The 24,188-nt window shown below is 46.0% G+C and overlaps 1 protein-coding gene across 1 annotated transcript in view; it reads right to left on the bottom strand.

The window, feature by feature from the left end:
- LOC147440657 (alpha-mannosidase-like) overlaps positions 1 to 24,188 on the bottom strand; it is a 131,781-nt gene that overhangs the window by 4,923 nt on the left and 102,670 nt on the right. Inside the window, exons 17-24 of the mRNA XM_086482520.1 lie at positions 8,678 to 8,740; positions 8,533 to 8,595; positions 8,362 to 8,433; positions 5,593 to 5,640; positions 5,379 to 5,498; positions 5,235 to 5,300; positions 5,036 to 5,181; positions 4,848 to 4,932 (exon numbers count right to left, since the gene is read on the bottom strand). Of these exons, the coding sequence (XP_086338646.1) occupies positions 4,848 to 4,932; positions 5,036 to 5,181; positions 5,235 to 5,300; positions 5,379 to 5,498; positions 5,593 to 5,640; positions 8,362 to 8,433; positions 8,533 to 8,595; positions 8,678 to 8,740 (663 nt within the window). The remainder of the gene's footprint in view (positions 1 to 4,847; positions 4,933 to 5,035; positions 5,182 to 5,234; positions 5,301 to 5,378; positions 5,499 to 5,592; positions 5,641 to 8,361; positions 8,434 to 8,532; positions 8,596 to 8,677; positions 8,741 to 24,188) is intronic.

The following is a 24,188-nucleotide window of genomic DNA, read 5'->3' as shown; positions in this document are numbered from 1 at the left end:
AACAATTTGAATTGCATTCACTTGAGGTCCTACCACAAGTGCCAAAAATGAGAGCACTTGTAGCGGGGATAATGTGTCGTGCTCTCTATAGTGGGTGCTCCTCAGTGCAATGTGTGTGAGATCTCACTCCAACACAATGAAAAAATAGAAGACAATGAATAACAAAGCAGTAATCACCACAACTCAACAGTGGAACCTGAACAACATGAACATTGACTACTACTCAAAGAAACCAGTGCAGACTTTGGCATGGTAGCACACTCAGCTCCAGCCCAGAACTTACGGGTACAATGGGGTGTCGAGGCTCAACTGTGCAGGGATGGTGCAGACATGCATGTGCATGAACTCAAGATGCTAGAATCAAGACGAATGACCATACAAAGTAGATGACGATAATGATAATGTATACTAGGACCGGAACCAACCACAAATATGTATCTCCTAAAGAGCCACCAACGGCTAGCCGATATCCCAATCCAGCTAAGCCTATCTCCAAACTAAGGTGGTGGTGATCTGGCCACGGTGTCCACTAGACCACCATTCGTAACACTTGCCACGTGTCCCAGCCCAGAGGAGAGTCCGTTTAGTGTGAACTCCTGACCAACTGTAACTAATTGTCGTCCTATGCTAGTGACACTGTAGCCCTACTACAAGCTTGGCAATCAACTAGTGAGGGTAATTGATGGGCCTACTTGTCCTGTTTCCAAAACGAAGAGATTGAAAGCAATGGACATCACTGTGCTAAAATGTCTTCGAGATGATGGATTGGTCTTGAATGAGCCACTAGATGGATTTTCCAAATTGGGCTTGGCAAGGCCTACTCATCGTGTTTCCAATGGACATTATTGTGCTAAAATCTCCTATAGAGGATGGGTTTATCTTGAATTAGTTGCTAGATGGCATTTCCAGCTTGCCCTTGGCAATAAATTAGAGAGGCTAATAGATGGGGGCCTACTCACCCTGTTTTCAAAAGGAAGAGATATATCGAAAGCATTGAACATCACTGTGCTAAAATCTCTTTTAGAAGATACTAGCAAAGGCAAGTACTTACGTGGCTTGCACGCACCTCTCACTGACAATTTGTTTGATGCGATCATTTTTAGACATATTTTGCAAAATCTTAAAAATCTACAAAAAACCAAGCCCCCTTCGCAAAATCGCACATCACAAATTGTACATTATGAAACTGCAACACTCATCTCCCTTTGTAGGACCATGCAACTTCCTAAAGTGGAGATTCATACTTTTCTTGGCATAAAGAAGATTACAAGGGTCTCAGGACCGAGACCGGTTGGGATTGCAGTGGATCATGCTCTCTTGACCTTATCAATCTCCTTCCAATGCAATGCCTCTCAAGTACAAAGGAAGAAGACACACACAAGATATACTTTCACGCCAGAGACTGATTCAGTCTATGTGGAAAAGATCTATAATAGGATGTGGACAGCCGAGCCAGTATATACTGTAGAGGAGATTACTTCTCAGCTAACAAAGATACTACATGGAGCAGCACAAGAGGCATACCCACATACTCAGCCTGATCAGAAGAGAGGATCTGGAACATACCTCAAAACAGTTGGTACGACGAGGAATGCAGAGAGACGAGAACCCAGGTCCAGAAAGAGCTTACACTTGGGATCATCACATATAAGCAGTCTCGGATTGCTCTTCGGCGTATAGTACGTCGCAAGAAAAGGGCATTTTTAGCCAAAATGGAGAAGGATTTATATCAGCTCTTCTTGAGTCAAGACTCACATGAGGCCTAGCGTTTATTTCACGAGCACTCATCGCCTCCGACAATTACCTCTCCTGAGATTTGGGGTCAATATGTAACATCATTATATACGGTATCTGGACAGCCTCCATTACCAGATCCGCCAGAGCCATGCCCTACTACTAGTACTTTCTTTACTACGGAAATGGGCCATTGATAAGATGAAGACAAGAAGAGCATATGATCATGAGGGTTTAGTAGCAGAACATCTGATCCATGCAAGGGATCTACTTTCAGAAGTCCTTGCTCGTCTGTTTAATCGGGTCATGTGTGAAGGATTACCTGAATCTGGGAAATTATCTACTATCGTACCTATTTTCAAGTCAGGGGATCCTATGATACCCGGGAATTATGGTGGGTCACACATTGACTCGACTGTACGCATCCATTCTGGAACAAAAATTGAGTAGATGGGCAGAGAATGAGGGCATAAGGGCAACAGGACAAGCTGGATTCAGGAGGGGTTATTCCACTTTAGATCATATTCTAACGCTCAGAGCCATTACTGAGGAAGGAAGAGCAAGTGGGAGAAGGATGTATTGTTGCTTTGTGGATTTTCGGAAAGCTTTTGATACAGTACCAAGGGCCAGATTGATGCGCAGAATGCAAGAGTTAGGGGTCCCCAAAGAGATTATCTGGGGGATCATGGCCTTATATGGGTCAGTAACTGGTTATGTACATACTCCAGAAGGGGATTCCGACATTGTTCATTCCACCGTTGGAGTAAAGCAGGGATGCCCATTGTCCCCTACTTTATTTGGTATGTATATAGATGAGGTATCAGATTACATTGATAGAGAGGGTGACAAAGGTGCTCAACTTGCAGGGTCATGGATCCCTTTGTTGTTATATGCAGATGATATTGTATTCATAGCAGAATCACCAGATGGAATGCAAAGGCAGTTAGATGCATTACATAAATTCGCGGAGGACAGCGGACTGTCGGTAAATTTGGGTAAAACCAAAGTTATGGTGTTTAACACCACACCGCAGTGGGTTAGGAGATCGGCACCTACATTTGCATATGGCTAGGATACAGTAGAGTACACAGATGCATACACATACCTTGGTGTGGTATTTACAGGACCGATGTTTACTCTTAAGAAAGCAGCGGATGCTAGATTGTCCAGAGCCTCTGCGGCCTTGGGAGGGTTGGAGAGGATGTGTTCACAAGTGCAGTTTCAGGAACCACGAACAAAACTCTGGCTCTTTGATACTGTGGTGGCTTCGGCTATGCTTTATGGGTCCAGATTTGGGGACCATCTGTGGATCAGGATAATTGGAAGTCAATGGAGAGACCTTTGGTATCTATGATTTCCCGAATGATTAGAGCCAAGGCCTCCGTACCACACGCGATTACCCGAGCGGAACTAGCTGCCCCTCCGATAGAAATTGAAGCTCTTACCAGATCAGTTTCCTTTATACATGGTTTATGGGATACAAATAATTGCCGATATACTAGATTGGCCCTCGAATCCTCTCGACAATTAGCAATGAAAGGAGATACATCATGCTGGTATGCGCAACTGTCCTCGTGGTTTCAGAGACACGGGTTCAGTATGGAAAGATTACCCCCCTTCCAATACTCTCTTGAGGCTCCATCACTGGCAATCACACGAACGGAGATTAATAAAATCATCCGCCAAGATCTTATACAATTAGACACTAAGAGGACATGGGTAGACCCTACACAAGAATTGGGCACAAAGATGGCCGACTACAAAGAAAACTTCCTACAGCTATCTGAAGATGTTTTGTGATTCACCCGAGCTACATGGATACCCACCTGTCTCATGGTTTGAGATGTGCTATTGGTCAGATTCGTACATCCTCACACCAGCTAGAAATTGAATTTGGCAGATTTAGGGGAATCCCACGTGAGAGCAGAATTTGCAAGTTATGCGGAATGGAGCCGGAGACAGAATTACACTACATATGCCATTGCACCGTATACTATGAGATACGTGGGCGTTTCCATTTCCTATTCAAAGAAGGCTTTGGACCTCTAAATAGAGTCATGCAATACCAAGATCAAAGGTGCTTAGGCCTGTATCTACTGGAACTACATCGGCACAGGGATAATCTAATGAGAAGACAAAGAGCACTACAGCCTCAGAGGCAGATCACAGATTTCTTCGGATCGAGAGAAGCAGGAATGGAAGGAGAAGCAAGAGGCCAGCAGCGAGCACAAAGGAGTACCAACATTCATACCAAAGGCACCCTCATTGACAAGGCAATTGAGCTTAGGAAATCGAGACGACAACATCCGAGATGCAGAAGCACACTTCACCGGAGGAGACTACAACAAAGGATTAGAAGCATTCTAGCCAGACACCCAGAATGCTCCTAAGAAGTCTATCTAATACTTTGTATTTGGTTTTTCACATTTATTTTCACACTTTCACACTTTTCAGACATTGTAACAGATTCACCACTTTTGTATCAGTTTGGGCTCATAGGTCACTCTGGCCTTTTTGAAGACGTTAATATAACATTTCATTTCATTTTCATTTCTGCCCAGGGTAAAGGAGATGTCTCTGAGGTAAGCTAATTATGAATGCCAGGTGGACAGCACATCAGCAGCCCTTCAAGAAACATCAAGCATGCATGCTCCATGCATGAGAAGGATCCCAGAAATGAAACGTTATATTAAGGTCTTTGAAAGGCCAAAATGACCTACAAGACCAAAAGTCACAACCGTATCAGATGTGATACAATCATCTGAGATAAAGCTTAAAAGGAAACATCCTAGATACAATATGTGATGTAATGAAGCTGGTAGGCAAGTAGGATACAATCTCCATGTTACAAAATGGGGGCATGGCAATGAGAAGGACACACTAATAGGAGGGGCAAAAATGATGAGTCATTCCATGAACTCTTCAAAAATATGGGTGTGTGTGTGTATAAAAATGATGAGTTGGAGAAATCTGCTCTTGAAATCCCCAAGCCAACAGAATGAGTGATAGAATTTACAACATGGAATTCAAAATTCTTACAGAACTATGCCATTCAATATGTGGGGCTAAACAATACAGACAAAAAAAATTGTGTTGCAAGGCTAGTTGCTTACAGTCAAGCCCTCACAAGAGGATCCTACGCAAACCATCTCATTCAAAGGTTCACCAACTCCTCTGTTGTCATCATAAACTAATCGTCTGCTTTACAGAGAGGAAGGAAAAATTTGTTACTTTCACACTGTAATTAGCCGGCGGAAATAATTGATGCTTCCAACTACTAGTGCAGAAAATGTGACATTACCTGTGAAGCATAAGTTCAAGTTCTCCATTTTTGAGACTTGCCCCACCAACTGCTCGATCCACGAGCAATGAAAACTCATTCTTAGAGTCCGTCAAATACATTCCAAGAAGTTCACCTGCACAAAGGCAAAAACCCACAAAAACCAGCTTGAGAAACTTGGAATATTTTTAATCTTTCATGAACACTACATGATGCTTACAGGATAGTAGTTTCCAGCCACTGGTTCGTTGACTTCCAACTTCCAGTCTGTTCTGTAGTCTCTAATCTAAACATAAAACCAAAATGTAAATAATTTTTCTTGAAACTTAAAACATGTTCTTCCAGGTTTTATGGTGTCACTCACTCTTTTAATAAAATCTCGACCATTGGAATCTGTATAAAATGAAGTGTCGCTACCAACACTAGATGTAAAGCGAATTATTACATCCTTTCCGACATCATCCTCAATAGGAATGGCACCTATCTGTAGGGAAACATCAATCCAATAGGAAGTTTAATACTTTCTATAGTCCTGCAGCTTATGTAAGAAAAAGGTCTAAGAAGCAAGAAGTCCCTACCACATACTCAAGTTCAGCATAATCTTTTCCCTTATAGAGCCTGTTCACCTGAATAACAAGATAGAATAAGTTCACTAGGGAAGGGGAAGAAGATCAGACCCAGAATTTTGGCTTTCATGTCAAACATAAAATTTAGACAATAAGACCCACTGTTTATGATTCTTAATTTCCCAGCATACACACACACACACACACTCTCTCAGCTTACCCAATTAAGGAAATTATCCCCTTTGGAGAAACTGGGTAGTGTGCAGGTGGCTTTTGCTGTGTGCTTCTTTTATTTTGAAACAATGGCACTTACCCAAACAATCCTTTCTTGTTTTGAGAGTTCTGGAGAATCTTCCAGTTTTGGCAATTCAATCTAAATGGGTTGGATGCAAGTGTTCAACCAAGTTAGCATATCTACAAGATCATGTATCTGGAATAGTTAAGAAGGCCAATTTACTTCAAAATTTCTTAGACTTGTTTCCCTTCGTCAAGGGTAAGAGGCCTCATATGTGAATCACGATTCTAATGTTTGCAAGCAGCTAAAACTTTTTGAAGTTACAAACGAAATTCTTCAACTTGCACAAACCAGGAGCTCTCGGATGAAGCCCATACATCAACCAATATATCCAGTGGAAGTGTTTGGACACTCTTATAGATATACATACTATAGGTAAGTACTTTTCCCAATTAGTTTGCAATTTACTCACATATGCTCTTGGTATGTCTTCTCCAATTGGTTAACCCTTTCTGTCTGACTATTTCTTTGTGGATGCTCCGTGACTTTTTCTAGTGTCAAGTCTGATAACACACCCCTCTAGAATGGGCAGTTATATTTTTTCCTTCGACCTGACAGAAGTGTCTACTACTGGGCCATAAACTCGGTTTAGGTTCAACAAACAACCTACCCTAAGGTAGGCATCTTAACACCAAACTTGGTAAAAAGAAACCTGGTTAACCTATCCACAACCACCCAGGTTTGTCTCTGTATCTTCTAAGAAATCCAAGATAATGTCTATTGACATACTCTCCTATTTCCTTCCAAAATCTCATATGGGTGGACAGGATTACTATAATAAATCTTTACCTTTACTGATGTAGCACGTATTGCATATAGTTTAGGATGTTTTTGTATATTCAGACCAGGTAGAATTGCGTTTTACCAAAAACATGTCTTGTTAGCTCTTGAGCATCCCCTCTAGACCAATTATGACACTTATAAAGTGTCGTTGATCTCATGGGATACACTACAGAGTAGAGTGTCCTCATTTATAGTGACATTTTCCAGTTGAATCACTCTTTCATCACCCGTTTATGTTTCTTTTCCATCTGAAACCTCTTATCTTGGATCCCCTTTGTTATGGTTCCCCTAGCTTGGAATATGCATTATCAACCTGACAAATTTTCCTTAATGGATTCAAGTAATCACAGGTGAGTTGAGTGGAGCTCAACTCCTTATCACAGGAATCCAACAGTAGCTACCTATCACCACAGATCAAAAGATGCACAGAAAGCAGGAGACAGGAATACACCAGGATTGCCGACTATTAAACTTGCAGACCAGATAATCTAGCCCCTGAAAAATAGAGTCAGAGATCCATTGGCAACGTCACCTGTGAGTGGTTGCTTGCATCTTGAATGCACAGAGATGGGGGCATAGGTAGGGACTACAATCCAAGGGACAATGCTCATGTCAGAGATGCCGCCCATGAATAAATATAGAACCAGTAAAGTCTCTCTAAGTTACAGCCCTATTGGCATTGGAAGCCCTGAAAACCTGCTAGCGTCTCCACCAAAGGTCTGGTCATACCATACAGCAGAGCAGTGGCACATAGTTTTTCCGACACCCTATGAGCAATGGAAGTCGCTTTGGAGGTATCCGGTTCCAAGTTGTCAAAATATCCACCAACAGTCCACGGACCCGTGAACGACAAGGCATGTACAAGATCTCTCTAGCAAGCAGCACACGCTCACGCCTCAACAGGTGCATATGCAAAAATACTACCAATCAACCTGTCCAGCAACTGCACAGAATCAAGGTTAGCATTACCAACTAACACCCATGCAAATGTGCAGTAGAGTTGCCTAGGTCCTCGTGTCCAAATGTAGTTGTGATACAAGATCCCCACAAAATGAGCTCATTAGTCCTATTTATAGGACTAATTAAATATGTGGGAAGTTTACATGAATCCAGCCAGTGCTGAAAATGCTCATTAACGATGTATAGGGACATTACACAAGGTTCCTCTAGGCCTAGGCTACTATCTATGCTAAACACACTCAAATCGAACGGCCATTACAATGACAAATGTAACATTGATCTCCCAAGCAATGTGTTCATCCATGACTAGAAAAAGCAAGCACCCTAAACTGTTACTATATGTGTTTTGGGAGCGAATGCAGAGATAGTAACAGGACTGGTAGTCTTTCCGAAGGTCCACAATGCACAAGGAGACCCCAAACAGCAAGAGGGTCTGAAGCAGACTAAGAATTGTGTCACTGGAGCTGCGTATCAGCTGGAGCACGTCAAACAGTGCTAGGGTTTCCTGAAATTGCCACCATCTGTACGAAAGCGTAGCTGTAGACCATGGGCTAACTTTTGACTATTCTACAGCCTTTACCCTACAAGCCTTATCCTTGCAAAAATAACTTGATGTCCTTAACATGAAACAAGTACAGGCTTCCGTGTGTGCTCTTTTGTGGTGTGATAAAGTTGAAGTCCGTGGCAAGGTCAAGCATAAGGACCATCACTATTAAGCCTGTTCATATGGATGATGTCAGTACCTGGTAGATCCAAGGGGCGAACTCTTGCCAGACCTCATGCACTAATGGACCAGTTACAATGGTGACATTTGCCTGCATAGTTGTTGTTTTTTTGGTAAGATCCCAAACAGGAAGATTTATTCAAGATAAAATAAGATCAACTTTAGGATCTTAATTCAGCAAAATGCTTACAAAGGTATTGAAGAAACTTGCAGAATTGGCAGTTGGCCTAAATAGGTAAGCACCATCTACTCCCTTCAACAAAAAACCAGATAAATGTTGAGAATACAGCAATTGAAATTATAATATAGAAATGTTCACAGGTGAACTAACATACTTGCCCATCAGACCCTGTGTGTCCTTCATAGTAGAAATATGATGCTTGCATACTAACATTAGTCTACAAGAAAACAACAAGTGTTACAACATAGAAATGAAGGCACAAGATTTTTGGTCACAAATTAAGCAGAAACTCTTCAAGTTGTATAGCAGTCGTGGGCTCTCTGGTGCAGTGGGTCTCTCTATGTGATATGCAGAAGCCTCGCTAAATCGAAGACAATGTGAACAGGAACAGTAATAGCAATGAACTGGAATATCACTAAACTGCAAGACGATACAAGGTAGCACACAAGAGTTTAATTTACATGGGAGCAGTAAACGAATCGCAATCCCCAGAATCTGGTACAACAATGAACTCACTATCAGCACAACCTGCTCCAGACAAAGGGCTAGTGAGTCCAAAACAAAAGGGATGTCGACCCTCAGCTAACACTGTTCATCAAGATGGTGCGTTGCAAACTGTGTTGACGAGGACTTTGCTAGACTGACATGAGGTCATAACATATGCTATGAGATATCTCAACCCATGCCATACACCACTACTAAATGGGAAAATAACAAATGCAAGTGGCACGGAGGGACAAGGACTGCCAAAACCAATCTGATGAAAGTAAATAGCAACCCAACTGATGAAGAGACTCTGAAGCAAACAAAACTGATGAAGGGAGACATTATCATGCTACAGGGCCACAGGCTGACTGCCAATAATCTACTCACCGTCTTGATGAGAAAGGGATTGAGGAAAAGTGAAGCAAATCTAAAAGATTGTAGTACACGACTCAAACTTCAGCCAGAGTAACATGTTTTTTTTTTTGTTTTCGGAGTCGGGTAGGGCACGCCCGGCCGCTCCCCTCGTACACCAAAAAAGTATACAAGAAGAACGACCAGGACTATGCACCCAGAAACCGAAGGCCTTACAGACATAGTTACAAGGGACGGGGGGGACGGGCCCTAGGGCCGGGAACGGCCGTAACCGGGCCGGGAACGGCTGGGAACGCCGAGGGACGGACGGAAAACGGGCCGGACGGGCGGGTCGCAGGGGGGACGGACCGGGATGGCCGGGGCCGGACCGGGGTCGGACGGACCGGACGGGGACGGCAGGGGTCGGATTCAAAAAAGTGACCGTTTGCAACGGCTCTGTGCAGCCCCAGCTGCCATATTTTTTAAGCCTTGGCCCTTGGGAGGCTATAAAAGGCTCCCTTGGGCCTCTTAATACTCATAGTCTCAATGCTCAATGCTCATTCCATTTCCCTCAAGCTCAAGGCTCAAGTTTGAACTTTGAAGCTCTCCTCTCCCTCTTCTACCCACTTTGAAGCTCTCCTTTACTCTCTCTCCACACAAGCTCTCCTCTAACCCTTCTAACTTCTAAGCTCTACTCTCTCGAGTCTCTCCACCATCATGTCATCTCAAGCCAACTCCACTTCTCAAGACGCTTCTTCTCGAAGGAGGCCCGCCGTGTAAGCGTGGTCGTGGTGGGATGAAGTCGACTTTAGCTCGCGTGGCAAAGGTGGCGGTGCAAGACCATGGACGTGCAAGCTATGTCCATACAAGAGATCGGGTGGTTCAAACAAAGTGCGAGCCCATCTTCTTCATGAACCCGGTCACGAGGTGAAGTTTTGCCCTCATGTAGCTCCCGAGAAGAGGTTGGATCTTCTTGAGAAACTCACGGTGTATGAGGTTGCGGAAGCGGCCAAGAGGGGCCGTTTTGTTGCCGTTGATCCCTCCGCCACGGCGACACCGCGAGAGCAAAGGGAAGCCAACCTTGACGACATCTCTCGAACCTTCAAGAGCCATGGATCTACACCGTCCTCTTCCCTTCCGCATCGCCAAACCACTCTCAACGAAAATTGGAATCCTAAATTGAAGGAAGAGGTAGATAGGTCGGTTGCCCGATTCTTCTTCCACGACCACATTGCCTTCCATGCTTCGCGGTGAGTTTCCCTTGGCATATGCACATTGCAATCTTCCATTTTGTATTCATAATGGGTTATAATTTCTCGACTCTCCATACTAACGCAACATGCTCTATTTTGTGTGGATAGGTCTCCATACTTTCGAACCATGGTTACGAAAATAGGGGAATATGGCTCCTCTTATGTGCCACCTTCATCGGAGAGGCTTCGCACCACCCTTCTTGACAAAGAGAAGCTTGTCGTGGAGCAAGCGGCCCAAGCAACAAAGGATTTGTGGGAGACCAATGGCATCTCTCTTCTTGTAGATGGATGGAGCAACACCCGCAAGCGGTCCATCCACGGAGTGGTGGCCTACTCTCGGGGGGAGATGTACTTTGTGGAGTCACATGATGCATCCGATAGTGGCAAGGCCGCCGAGATGCTTGCTGCGGAGTGGACAAGCACATAGAGATCACCGGCCCGGAGAATGTCCTTTGTATGGTTGCAGATGGAGAGGCGTCAAATAGGGCAGCCGGAGCTATCATTGAGGGCATGTATCCCAGCATCCATGTCACATTTTGCATGGCGCATTGCCTCAATAACCTCCTCAAGGACATAGGGAACTTGTCATGGATTTCACCCACCATTGGTGACGCCTCTCGAATTGTCTCCTTTGTGCTCAACCATCAAAAAGTGCGCCATGAATTCTCAAAGAGGAGCCAGTTGTCTTTGCTCAAATATTCAGAGACAAGATTTGCATTCAATTGGCTTATGCTAGGCCGCTTGTCTACATGTGGCGGAGCCTTAAGGGGCCTCTTTCTCAGTGATGAGTTCCAGGCCATGCCGGAGTCTACATCAGCAGTAGGATTGAAATGCCGAGAATGGGCCGACGACGCCGCTTGGTGGGAGGAGGTGAAGACTCTTGACGCCATGGTCAAGCCTATTCTACACCTACTTCGAGTGGTGGATGGCTTGCAACCATGCATTGGCAAAGTCTACGAAGCCATGGATCGGATGATAGAGGCACTTGAGAAGCTTGTGCCTGACCCTGTTCAGTATGCGGAGATTCATGGCTTGTGTGAGTCGAGGTGGAATGGATACTACTCTCCACTTCATGCGGCAGCTTATGTGCTTGACCCTGAGTTTCAAGGAAGGCGTCAAGAGACCGACAAGGAGGTGAGCAAAGGATGGCGGCTTGCATTGGAGCGCCTTGAGCCTAGCAGTGACATTAGGCGCAAGATTAGAGACGAGCTACTCAACTACAGGCAAAAGAAGGGCTCCTATGGATGTGTAGATGCACAGCTTGATCGCAACAAGATTGGCTCGGTTTTGTGGTGGGAGGACTATGGAGGAGATGGCCCACATTTGCAGCGCTTGGCTGTTCGTGTCCTTAGCCAAGCATGTACCACTAGTTGCTTGGAGCAACTATGGAGTGTGTACAGCCACATTGCCTCTAAGAAGAGGAATCGCCTTGGCGTTCAGAGGGCCAATGATTTGGTGTTTGTGAGCGCTAACTTGCGCATGCTTGCCAAGAGCATCACACACAAGGCAGATCCTTTCACTGAGTGGGAGATGGCACAAGAGAATCCATCTATGGCCGATACTCTTTTGGAGGAGCTAGAGGAGGATTTCGAGCCTCAATGCGAGCCTGCCGAGCCGGAGCCCTCATACGTTGCTGACGACCTCGACTACGACGACGATGTGGAGATTCAGCAGGCGAGCACTTCTTGAGTTTGATGATCATTGATCACTCGACTCTCGAGTCTAGACTCTTGAGTCTACGACTCTACCTACTACATAGCCCTTTGTACTTTTTTTTATCCTTGAGGCCTCAGGCTTGTCCTAAGTCCTTTAGGCTTTTTGACTCTTGAGCCCTTGTGGCATGCACTTCTCATTTTGTATCCATCGATCATCGATATCGATCATCGATGTTTTATTAGCACATTTCAGCCTATATGACTCGTGTTCTTTGGTCTATTTAGTGTAAATTTATGGTCAAAGTGATGCTCTATGTGTGTGGCATGTGTGTAGGTCAAAAAATGCCAAAAAAACTCTCTTTTTTTTTTTGCCGTTTCGACCCCCGTCCCCGTTTCCTGACTTTTGCCGTCCCGACCCCGTTCCCGACCCCGACCCGCCGTCCCATGTAACTATGCTTACGGACGCTTTTGTCACTAGTTTCCTCTGGACTATGAGAGGTCAGAATTATCTACACTCTTCGGGCCATGACTAATCCCTTGAGAGACCCATTTCGCCAACTTGATTTGGGCGTTGACAGCGACCAAGTACCTCAGTTCAGAGGCCTAGGTACTGCGGGACTTGCTTCGGTCCTCCCTTTGGAGTTGCCTCCTCCGGGTAACTTATCGCTCATCTCACTAAACTTCCTTTGAAACTCGACGATTTTCCCCTAGGAAATGCCATACCCGCTTGGAAGGGCGTCGGCTCACAGGTGGTGTCCACTGAGGTTGGTGGTGTCTCCCTTTTGCACCTCCCAACCCCTATTAGGTGAAGTTGACCCCACCGGGGGGGAATGGCACTTGGGCGCTCTTGTAGCTCATCTGGCTTTGCTTGGGGAGAGTCCTGAACAGCTGGGACAGGGAATAGGGCTTAGGGGAATAGTTTCCACAAGAGGGGTTGCAAACAAGGGGACATAGCTGGGGCAAGGGGAATGGAAGGACAGTGAGGACAGGAAGCCCATAAATTGGCGTTCCATGTTACACATCGCCCCTAGTGGAAAGAATCTCCTGTGACACTATATGACAACAAAACCCTCTTATAGAGAACACTACAGGCCGTGTAACAAATCAGAAGCTATGCAACCACATGATGAAACCTTATGCCACATGATGATAACACTATATGCTATAATCTCAAGTCATCCATATCGTGAACTATATTGGTAAACATTTTCCCTCCCTTGCAAATATGCACCAAAATACATGAAGGAATCGTAGCAGGGCTACAATGTCACTCGCACTAGACAGGCAGTTAACAGTTGGTCTTGGGTTCACACTGGGTGGACTCTCGCCAGGGCAGTGAAACATGGCAGACACAATGAGTGGTGGTCTAGTGGACACAGTGGCTATTTCATCACCACACGGTTCGGAGATAGGCATAGCTGGACTGCCACAGATATTTGTGTTGGCCATTGGCTGCTCTTTATGATGGTATATATGCTCAGTTGGTTTTAGTCGTGGGAGGCATCTTAGACGTCTTATGAGTCTAGAGTCTGGAGCCTTGTGTTCAATCTAGCACCGCACATCTGCACTCTCCGTGCATAGTTGGAGCCTCGACACCCCCATTGTACATGTGAGTCTTGGGCTTGGACCTGAGTGTGCTCCCAGCCAAAGTCTATACCGGTTCCATGAGCTAGTCAAGTTCCATTGAGTTTTGAGTCTGTTGTTGCGTCTTTTGAGTTTGCTTGTTCCATTGCTCTATAGCCTTTTCATTCTGTTGGAGTGAGGTTTCATGCATATTACAATGAGGAGCACCCATAGTAGAGAGCACGACACACTTTTCTTCCTACAAGAGCTCTCATTTTTGGCATGCTGAATGGGACCTCAACAAAAGTCTCACTCCACTGAATATACATGGTTGAGGAGCTAGCTGGTTCAACCCCTCCCCTGGTCTAGTCTGCTGGTCTGGTCCAGCTATTACAGTCTTGGACACTCCAGGCGAGAAATCAGTAGGTTCTACACATTTCAAAAATAAAAAGCAAACAAGAATGTAGAGGGATCCCCTCACTCGCTCTAAAAAAACCCATCAAATAAAGTGCAATCAAAATTAGAAGTCGCATGTGCAGGTCGTCTCTCCCTCTCTCTTTCTCTGAGAGGCACTCCATTGAGAGCTGCTCTTGTGAAAAAGTGGTGATTTGGAAGGAGGTGGGACGATCTAGAGTGCATGCACAATGCCTCAAACAACGTAAGGCAAGCAATTATAAACAGATGCCTCCGCCTCGAAGATCTCTGCATGGCGCAAGACTTTGCCCTAGGAAGGGAATTAACGGGGGTGGGATTATAGACACCAACAGCTCTCTCTCTCTCTCTCTCTCTCTCTCTCTCTCTCTCTCTCTCTCTCTCTCTCTCTCTCTCTCTCTCTCTAGCGTGACAGCGCGAGCAGGCTTGGATGGCGGGACTGATGACCAGTAGCAGCGCAAGCACGCTGATGCGACTCCACAAGGGAGGAGGCTCGCGAACAAGCTGGCAGGGGTCTCTCTCTCTCTCTCTCTCTCTCTCTAGCGTGCGAGCCTCGGGGCAGCAGACAGTAGGGTCGAGCCCTTGTCTTCACAGGTTGTTTGCTGGTATATCCCTTGGCTCCCAAATATCTTCTTTGGCCTGCGTGCGTTGGCAGCAGGACACTCCCACAGAGGGGGACGCGTTCAGGTTGCAGTCAACGCCTATCAGAACCGTAGGCCCACCAAGCTGGGGACTGCGTTACAGGTGCTAAATCGGGAGCAGACCCCTGCTGGGGCTGCATCTCAGGTCTTTAGCGTTGCATATGCCTTGCACCCTACGGGGTAGCTTTTTGGTGGCAAGCTTCCCCAATCCAGGGGGCTGCGGGTTGTACGCTGGACAGTTTTGTCCAGGTTCAGATTCAGGACAGCGGGCGCAAGGCCCTCCATCACTTCTTGTTCTATTGCTGATGCCCGCAGTGGGCTGAGGTTGTGTATTTACCCGCATCGGGTTGTGGGTGTTCCATTGCCGCTTGATCTCTCAGCTGTGTGTTTAGTGTGGCCGTCTTGTGATGGAGGTCATGAGCACAAACCCAACACTTCCCGAGAGCTCTAGCCCCTCCCCCTTGAGTCGTTGCATGCAATGGCATCACCAGCAATGAAGAGTTGCATGCAATGGCATCACCAGCAATGAAGAAATCAACTTTTATGACTACCAGCAAGAGGTTAGCAAACATGAAAAAGGAGATGAAGGCGTACAAGACAAAGATGGAAGAGTGGAAGATGGAGAAGGCGGTCTTTCTTCAGTGGAAAATCAGTGAGGCCGAGCTTCGAACTGTGGAGAAAATGGAGCATCGGACCGAAATTGAAGACCTCAAGAATCAGATTTCAGCCCTCAAGAGCGACCTAACCAAGGCAAGAGCCAATGGTGGACTAGAGGGGACCATCTGTTGACAGTGCTGGATGGAGTAATATGGAGAGGCCCTTGGTATCTATGATTTCTAGGCTGATTAGAGCCAAGACCTCAGTTCCACATGACATCATACGAGCGGAGCTGGCTGCCGCACCTATGGAGATTGAGGCACTTACCAGATCAGTATCATTTGTACACAGCTTATGGGACACCACCAGGGATAGAAATGCTAGGCTTGCTCTTGAGTCATCCAGACAGCTGGCATTACAGGGGGATACAATATTTTGGTATGCACAGATGAGCTCATGGTTTCAGAGGCATGGTTTCAGCATGGACAGGCTGCCCCCTTTCTGGTATTCTCTTGATGCACCATCTTTGGCTCTTACACGGATGGAGATTACTAGACTCATTCGGCAGGATCTTATCCAACTTGATACCAGGAGGACATGGATAGAACCATCACGGGAGTTGGGTACGAAGAGGGCTTTCTATAGAGAGCATCTTCTCCAACTCATGACAGACGGGTTTGTCACACAGCCGAGCTACATGGACACACACCTATCTCATGGGTTACGATGTGCCATAGGCGAGATACGCACATCTTCACACCAGCTTGGGATTGAGACAGGTAGATTCAGAGGCATACCAGTAGACAAGAGGATATGTCAGTTATGCCATGCAGAACCAGAGAGAGTTTCACTTCATATGTCACTGCACAGTCTACTATGAGATTCGGGGACGCTTTCAGTGTTTATTTAGAGATGGTTTTGACTCGTTAGATAGAGTCATGAGATATCAAGATCAGAGATGTCTCGGATTATTTCTACTTGAGATACAGAGACATAGAGACTCTCTATTGAGAGTGCATAGACAGAGACAGTCCCAGAGACGCATCTCGGATTCCTTCAGTCCGAGTACCACAGAGGCAGAAGGGACACCACCACCACCACAGAGCTCGGTTCCCACCCATACACACACGAATGGTACTCTCATTGACGGAGCTATAGAGTTGGAGAGATCGAGATGACCACGACTGAGGAGGGGAGCCACGCAACACCGACGGAGATTGCGGCAAAGGATCCACAGGATTCTAACACGACACCCAGAGTGTCGATCAGGATAGGCTTCATGCTACTGCTATATTGAATCATGGTGACACTTATCCCCACTTTGTACCTTTGTGGCATTATACCATTGCTCAGCTTACCAGCCACCCATAGGAATCGGTAGCACTCCTATCTCAGTTTCTAGTTTGTAGTTCTCTTTGTTTGTACCCAGACTTGGTACTAGACTCACCATTGTAATCACTTCGGTCTCATAGGTCATTTTGGCCTTTTGTAGACGTTAATATATCATTTCATTTCATTTCTCTCTCTCTCTCTCTCTCTCTCTCTCTCTCTCTCTCTCTCTCTCTCTCTCTCTCTCTCTCTATATATATATATATATATATATATATATATATATATATATATATATATATATATATATGTATGTATATATATGCTAGAGATTTACTGTCAGAGGTTCTTGCGCGGTTGTTTAATCGTGTCATGTGTGAGGGACTACCCGAGTCCCGGAGATTATCTACTATAGTACCTCTTTTCAAGGCAGGGGACCCCACGGTACCAGGGAACTACCGTACTATTATGAGAGGGCACACATTGGCACGGTTGTATGCATCCATTCTTGAACAGCAACTGAGTAAATGGGCAGAAAATGAGGGCATATGAGCAGCAGGCCAGGCTGGATTCCGGAGGGGTTTCTCCACTTTGGACCATATTCTTACACTCAGAGCCATTATTGAGGAGGGTCGGGCACATGGGAGACGGATGCATTGTTGCTTTGTGGACTTCCGCAAGGCATCTGACACAGTGTCGAGGGCCAGATTGATGCACAGGCTACTGAAGTTGGGAGTACCCACAGAGATCATATGGGGGATCATGGCTTTATACGGCTCAGTGACTGGCCAGGTACGCACTCCTGAGGGGATTTCTGACATTGTTCATTCCACTATTGGAGTGAAACAGGGGTGTCCTTTGTCCCCTACACTTTTTGGTATGTATGTAGATGAGGTCTCTGACTACATTGACAGAGAGGGTGACAGAGGCGCTCAGCTGGCAGGGACATGGATCCCTTTATTATTATATGCTGATGATATTGTGTTAATGTCAGAGTCACCAGAGGGCATGCAAAGACATTTGGATGCATTGCACAACTTTGCAGAGGATAGTGGACTGTCTGTGAACCTTGGTAAAACCAAGGTTATGGTGTTTAACACCACACCACAGTGGGTCAAGAGATCGGCACCTACACTCGTATATGGCCAGGACACTGTGGAGTACACAGATGAATATACATATCTGGGGGTGGTATTCATGGGACCGAGGTTTACCCTAAGGAGAGCAGCAGAGACTAGAGTATCTAGAGCCTATGCGGCATTAGGAGGGCTAGAGAGGATGTGTTCGCAGGTTCAGTTTCAAGAACCACGAACAAAACTATGGCTCTTTGATACTTTGGTTGCTTCAGCTATGCTTTATGGGGTCCAAGTTTGGGGACCATCTGTGAATCATGACAGGTGGAGGAACATGGAGAGACCCTTGGTATTTATGATATCCCGGATGATTAGAGCCAAGGCCTCGGTACCACATGCGATTATTCGAGCGGAGGTAGCCGCCCCTCCTATAGAGATTGAGGCTCTTACCAGATCAGTGTCCTTTATGAACAGTCTATGGGATACACATATAGGCAGATATACTAGACTGGCTCTTGAGTCCTCTAGACAGTTAGCGATGCAAGGAGATGCATCATGTTGGTATGCACAGATGACCTCATGGTTTCAGAGGCATGGTCTTAGCATGGATATATTGCCTCCCTTTCAGTATTCCCTGGATGCACCCTCCTTGCCAGTCACACGGATGGAGATCACTAGACTCATTCGTCAGGATCTTATACAGTTGGACACCAGGAGGACATGGGTAGAGCCGATACAGGAGTTGGGCACGAAGATGGCTTTCTACAAAGAGCACCTTCTCCAACTTTCAGGGGATGGGTTTGTGACTCATCCGAACTACATGGACACTCATTTATCTCAAGGTCTGCGATGTGCTATTGGTCAGATTCGCACATCCTCACACTAGCTGGAGATTGAGACGGGTAGATTCAGAGGGATACCACCAGAGTTTAGGATATGTCAACTATGCGGTAGAGAGCCAGAGACAGCTACACTACATATGCCACTGCACTGTGTACTATGAGGTACGAGGGCGCTTCCATTGCTTATTCAGGGAGGGTTTTGGACCCCTAGATAGAGTCATGAGGTATCAGGACCAAAGATGCCTTGGCTTATATCTACTTGAGCTACACCGACATAGAGACAGTCTGTTGAGGAGACATGGAGTACGACAGTCGCAAAGACAGATCACAGATTTCTTTGGATCGAGGGAGCCAAGAGACCAACCACCAACACAGGGTTGTACCCGCATTCATACCAGAGGCACCCTCATTGACAGGGCGATTGAGCTCGAGAGATCGAGACGACCACGACCAAGACACAAAAGCACACTACATCGACGGAGACTCCAGCAGAGGATCAGAGGCATTCTAGCACGACACCCAGATTGTCATTGAGGGCCTATTCTACATTTTCACATCTCACATTTCACACTTCATTTCAGTTTTCATTTTTACTTTCAGTACTCGTACTTCAAACATTGTATTAGATTCACCACTTTGTATCTGATGGTCTCATAGGTCATTTTGGCCTTTTGAAGACGTTAATATATCATTTCATTTCATTTCTCTCTCTCTCTCTCTCTCTCTCTCTCTCTCTCTCTCTCTCTCTCTCTCTCTCTCTCTCTCTCTCTCTCTCTCTCTCTCTATCTATGGATCCTCTCTCGTAGTTTGCGTCGATGTCGAGAGGGCCCCCTCATCTGTGGGCGACGGGACTGCCCCAAATCTATCCCCTGATCAAGCAGTATGCCTCTGGTGCCTCTGGTGTTGTTATGCTGTTGGGGCTGCTCAGACTCCTCTGTCTGTGACTGAAAGAAATCTGTAATCTTCCGTTGTTGCTGGATCTCTCTCATTGTGCCCCTCTTCAAGAGGTCCTCTTTGTGTTTGCAAATCTTCAGTAAGTATAATCCGAGGCATCTCTGATCCTAGTATCTCATGACTCTAGAAAGTGGCCCAAAACCCTCTCTAAATAGAGAGTGAAAGCGTCCTCGTATCTCATAGTATATTGGGCAGTGACATATGTAATGTAGCTCTGTCTCTGGCTCTATCTAGCACACCTGACAAATCCTGGACTCAACGGGTACTCCTCTAAATCTGCCTGTCTCGATCTCTAGATGATGTGAGGATGTGCGTATCTGACCAATAGCACATCGGATCCCGTGGGATAGATGAGTGTCCATGTATCCTCGTCTGATCACAAAACCATCCTCCGTGAGTTGGAGAAGATGCTCTCTATAGAAAGTCATCTTCGTACCTAGTTCATGTGTAGGTTGTATCCATGTCCTCTTCGTATCCAGATGAATCAAGTCCTATCTGATGAGCCTAGTAATCTCTGCCCTAGTGAGGGAGATGGTAGTGAGGGAGATGGAGGGTGCATCCAGAGAGTACTGAAATGGGGGTGGCCGATCCATACTAAAGCCATGTAACTGAAACCAAGATGTCATCTCTGCATACCAACATGATCTATCTCCCTGCAATGCCAGCTGTCGCGAAGATTCTAGTGCTAATCGAGCATATCTGTCTCTGGGGAGAGCCCAAGTGCTATGCATAAATGAAACTGATCGAGTGAGTGCCTCCACTACCAATGGAGGAGAAGCGAGCTCCGCCCTAACAATGTCATGTGGTACTGAGGCCTTGGCCCTAATCATCCGAGAAATCATAGACACCAAAGGCTTCTCCATACATCTCCATGCATCAGTACTGCCAGCTTTGCTATGGTGATCAACTGAGGGGCCCCATATCTCCACTCCATACAGCATGGCCGAAGATACCAAAGTGTCAAAGAGCCAAAAGCTTTGTCCGAGGTTCCTAGAACTAAACCTGCGAACTTATTCTCTCAAGTCTCCCCAATGCTGCATAGGCTCTGGTCAATTGCGTATCTGCTGCACGCCTCAGGGAAAATACTGGACCACTAAAAGCCGCCCCAAGATAAGTGTATGTATCTGCATACTCCACAGTCTCTCGACCATATGTAAAAGTGGAAGCAGAAGAGAGAGAGAGAGAGAGAGAGAGAGAGAGAGAGAGAGAGAGAGAGAGAGAGAGAGAGAGAGAGAGAGAGAGAGAGAGAGAGAGAGAGAGAGAGAGAGAGAGAGAGATGAAATGAAATGATATATTAACGTCTACAAAAGGCCAAAATGACCTATGAGACCAACTGATTACAATGATGAGTCTAGTACCAAGTCTGGGTACAAACAAAGAAAACTACAAACAAAGAACTGATCTAGGAGTGCTACCGACTCCTATGAAATGAAATGAAATGAAATGTTATATTAACGTCTTCAAAAGGCCAAAATGACCTATGAGACCAATCAGTTACAAAATAGTGAATCTAATACCATGTCTGGGTACAAAAGAACTAGAAAAGAACTAGAAGTGGAACAAAATACTACTACTACTACTACAATCTAAAACTACGTGGGTGTAGCAGCTGATACAATAGGTACCCGGTAAACTGGATGTAACAGTGTGTGAAACAAAGATGGAAGAAATGGTGAGGATCCATCCTCATCTGCACTCTGGATGTCGAGAGAGTATGGCTCGAATCTTCTGTTGTAGTCTCCGTCGATGCTGTGTAGCTCCTCTCCTCAGTCGCGGTCGTCTGTATCTCTGTAGCTCCAATGCTCGGTCGATAGAGTGCCAGTAGTGGTCGAATGAGTGTGGGACGAGCTCTGCAGTGGTGGCTGCTCCTCTGGCTGTCCCATATCTAGTGAAAAGAAATCTGTAATGTGTCTCTGGGACTGCCTCTCTCTAGCTCTCCCCAGTAAAGTGTCTCTATACCTGTGTAACTCAAGTAGATATAGTCCAAGACATCTCTGATCCTCATAACTCATGACCCTAGATAGAGGACCAAAACCCTCTCTGAATAAGCAGTGGAAACGCCCCCGTATCTCATAGAACACTGTGCAATGACATATGTAGTGCAACTCTGTCTCTGGCTCTCTCTGGCATAATCGGCATATCCTGCTGTCTGCTGGTATCCCTCTGAATCTACCGGTCTCAATCTCGAGCTGATGTGAGGATGTGCGTATCTGACCAATGGCACAACGCAAACCATGAGACATATGTGTGTCCATGTAGCTGGGTCGAATCACAAACCCATCTCCTGTGAGGTGGAGAAGATGCTCTCTATAGAAAGCCATCTTCGTGCTCAACTCCTGAGGCGGCTCTATCCATGTCCTCCTGGTGTCGAGCTGGATCAGGTCCTGACGAATGAGTCTAGTGATCTCCACCCGTGTAAGAGACATCGAGGGTGCCTGAAGAGAATACTGGAAAGGGGGCAACCTGTCCATGGTGAAGCCATGCGTCTGAAACCATGAAGTCATCTGTGCATACCAGCATGAAGTGTCCCCCTGTAGAGCTAACTGTCTGGAAGACTCAAGGGCCAATCTAGCATATCTGTCTCTAGTAGTATCCCATAGGCTGTGCACAAAGGACACTGATCTGGTAAGCGCCTCAATCTCCATGGGGGGGGCAGCTAGCTCTGCTCGAATGATCGCGTGAGGTACGGAGGCCTTGGCTCTAATCAATCGGGAGATCATAGATACCAAGGGCCTCTCCATACATCTCCAACCATCCTGGCCTACAGAAGGTCCCAATACCTGTACCCCATACATCATAGCTGAGGCTACTAAAGTATCAAAGAGCCATAACTTTGTCCGAGGTTCCTGGAACTGAACCTGCGAACACATCCTCTCCAAGCCTCCCAAGGCCGCATAAGCTCTGGTCAGTCTAGTCTTTGCTGCTCTCCCCAAAGAAAACCTCGGCCCAGTGAAGACTATCCCAAGGTAAGTGTATGCATCTGTATACTCCACAATCTCTTGACCATACGTGAAGGTCGGTGCCGATCTCCTGATCCACTGCGGTGTGGTGTTAAACACCATGACCTTGGTTTTACCAAGGTTTACAGACAATCCACTATCCTCTGCAAAACTGTGTAATGCATCCAACTGTCGCTGCATACCCTCTGGTGAGTCAGAGATCAAGACAATATCATCAGCATATAACAACAATGGGATCCACGTCCCTGCCAGCTGGGCACCTCTATCACCCTCTCTGTCAATGTAATCAGACACCTCATCAACATACATACCAAATAGAGTAGGAGACAATGGGCAACCCTGTTTCACCCCGATAGTACAGAATGGGGATACGTGTCACAATGGTACAGAATGGGGATAAGTGTCACCATGATATAATATGCAGTAGCATGAGGCCTATCCTCATCGACACTCTGGGTGTCGTGCTAGAATCCTATGGATCCTCTGTCGCAATCTCCGTCGGTGCTGCGTGGCTCCCCTCCTCAGTCGCGGTTGTCTCGATCTCCCCAACTCTATAGCTCGGTCAATGAGAGTACCGTTGGTGTGTGTATGGGTGGGAACCGAGCTCTGTGATGGTGGTGTCCCCTCTGGCTCTGTGGTACTCAGACTGAAGAAATCTGAGATGCGTCTCTGGGGCTGTCTCTGTCTTTGCCCTCTCAATAGAGCGTCTCTATGTCTCTGTATCTCAAGTAGAAATAATCTCAGTATCTCAAGTAGAAATAATCCGAGACATCTTTGATCCTGATATCTCATGACTCTATCTAACGAGTCAAAACCATCTCTGAATAAACAATGAAAGCGTCCCCGTATCTCATAGTAGACTGTGCAATGACATATGTAGTGAAACTCTGTCTCTGGCTCTGCATGGCATAACTGACATATCCTACTGTCTGTTGGTATGCCTCTGAATCTACCTGTCTCAATCCCAAGCTGGTGTGAACATGTGCGAATCTGGCCTATGGCACATCGTAACCCATGAGATAGATGTGTGTCCATGTAGCTGGGCCGTGTGACGAATCCGTCTGTTGTGAGTTGGAGAAGATGAGAGAGAGAGATGAAATGAAATGAAATGTTATATTAACGTCTTCAAAAGGCCAAAGTGACCTATGAGACCAGAAAGTTACAATGCGGTGTATTTGATACAAAGTCAAATTAACAAAATAAATTAAACTAGGATAACAAAATATAAATACTGCGGGATCCTAAACTAAGCAGTACAATGTGAAGACAATATGGGAGGGGAGTAGAGATCCATCTTCATCTGCACTCTGGACGACGAAAGAGTATGGCTTGAATCCTTTGCCATAGCGTCCTTCGAAATTGTGTAGCTCCTCTCTTCCCTCAGGGTCGTCTAGATCTCCCTAGCTCCAATGCTCGGTCTATGAGAATGCCAGTAGTGCGGGTAGACCTCTCCACCGTCACTGGTTGCTCCTCTGTCTGTTCTTCTGGGTGTACAGTATCTAGTGTAAAGAAATATGTGATCTGTCTCT

This window comes from Adiantum capillus-veneris, chromosome 15 (assembly GCF_014529385.1).
Source record: "Adiantum capillus-veneris isolate H3 chromosome 15, ASM1452938v2, whole genome shotgun sequence".
Lineage (NCBI taxonomy): Eukaryota > Viridiplantae > Streptophyta > Polypodiopsida > Polypodiales > Pteridaceae > Adiantum > Adiantum capillus-veneris.
Note: the sequence above shows the minus strand (reverse complement) of the source record. Positions and strands in the feature narration are given on the sequence as shown.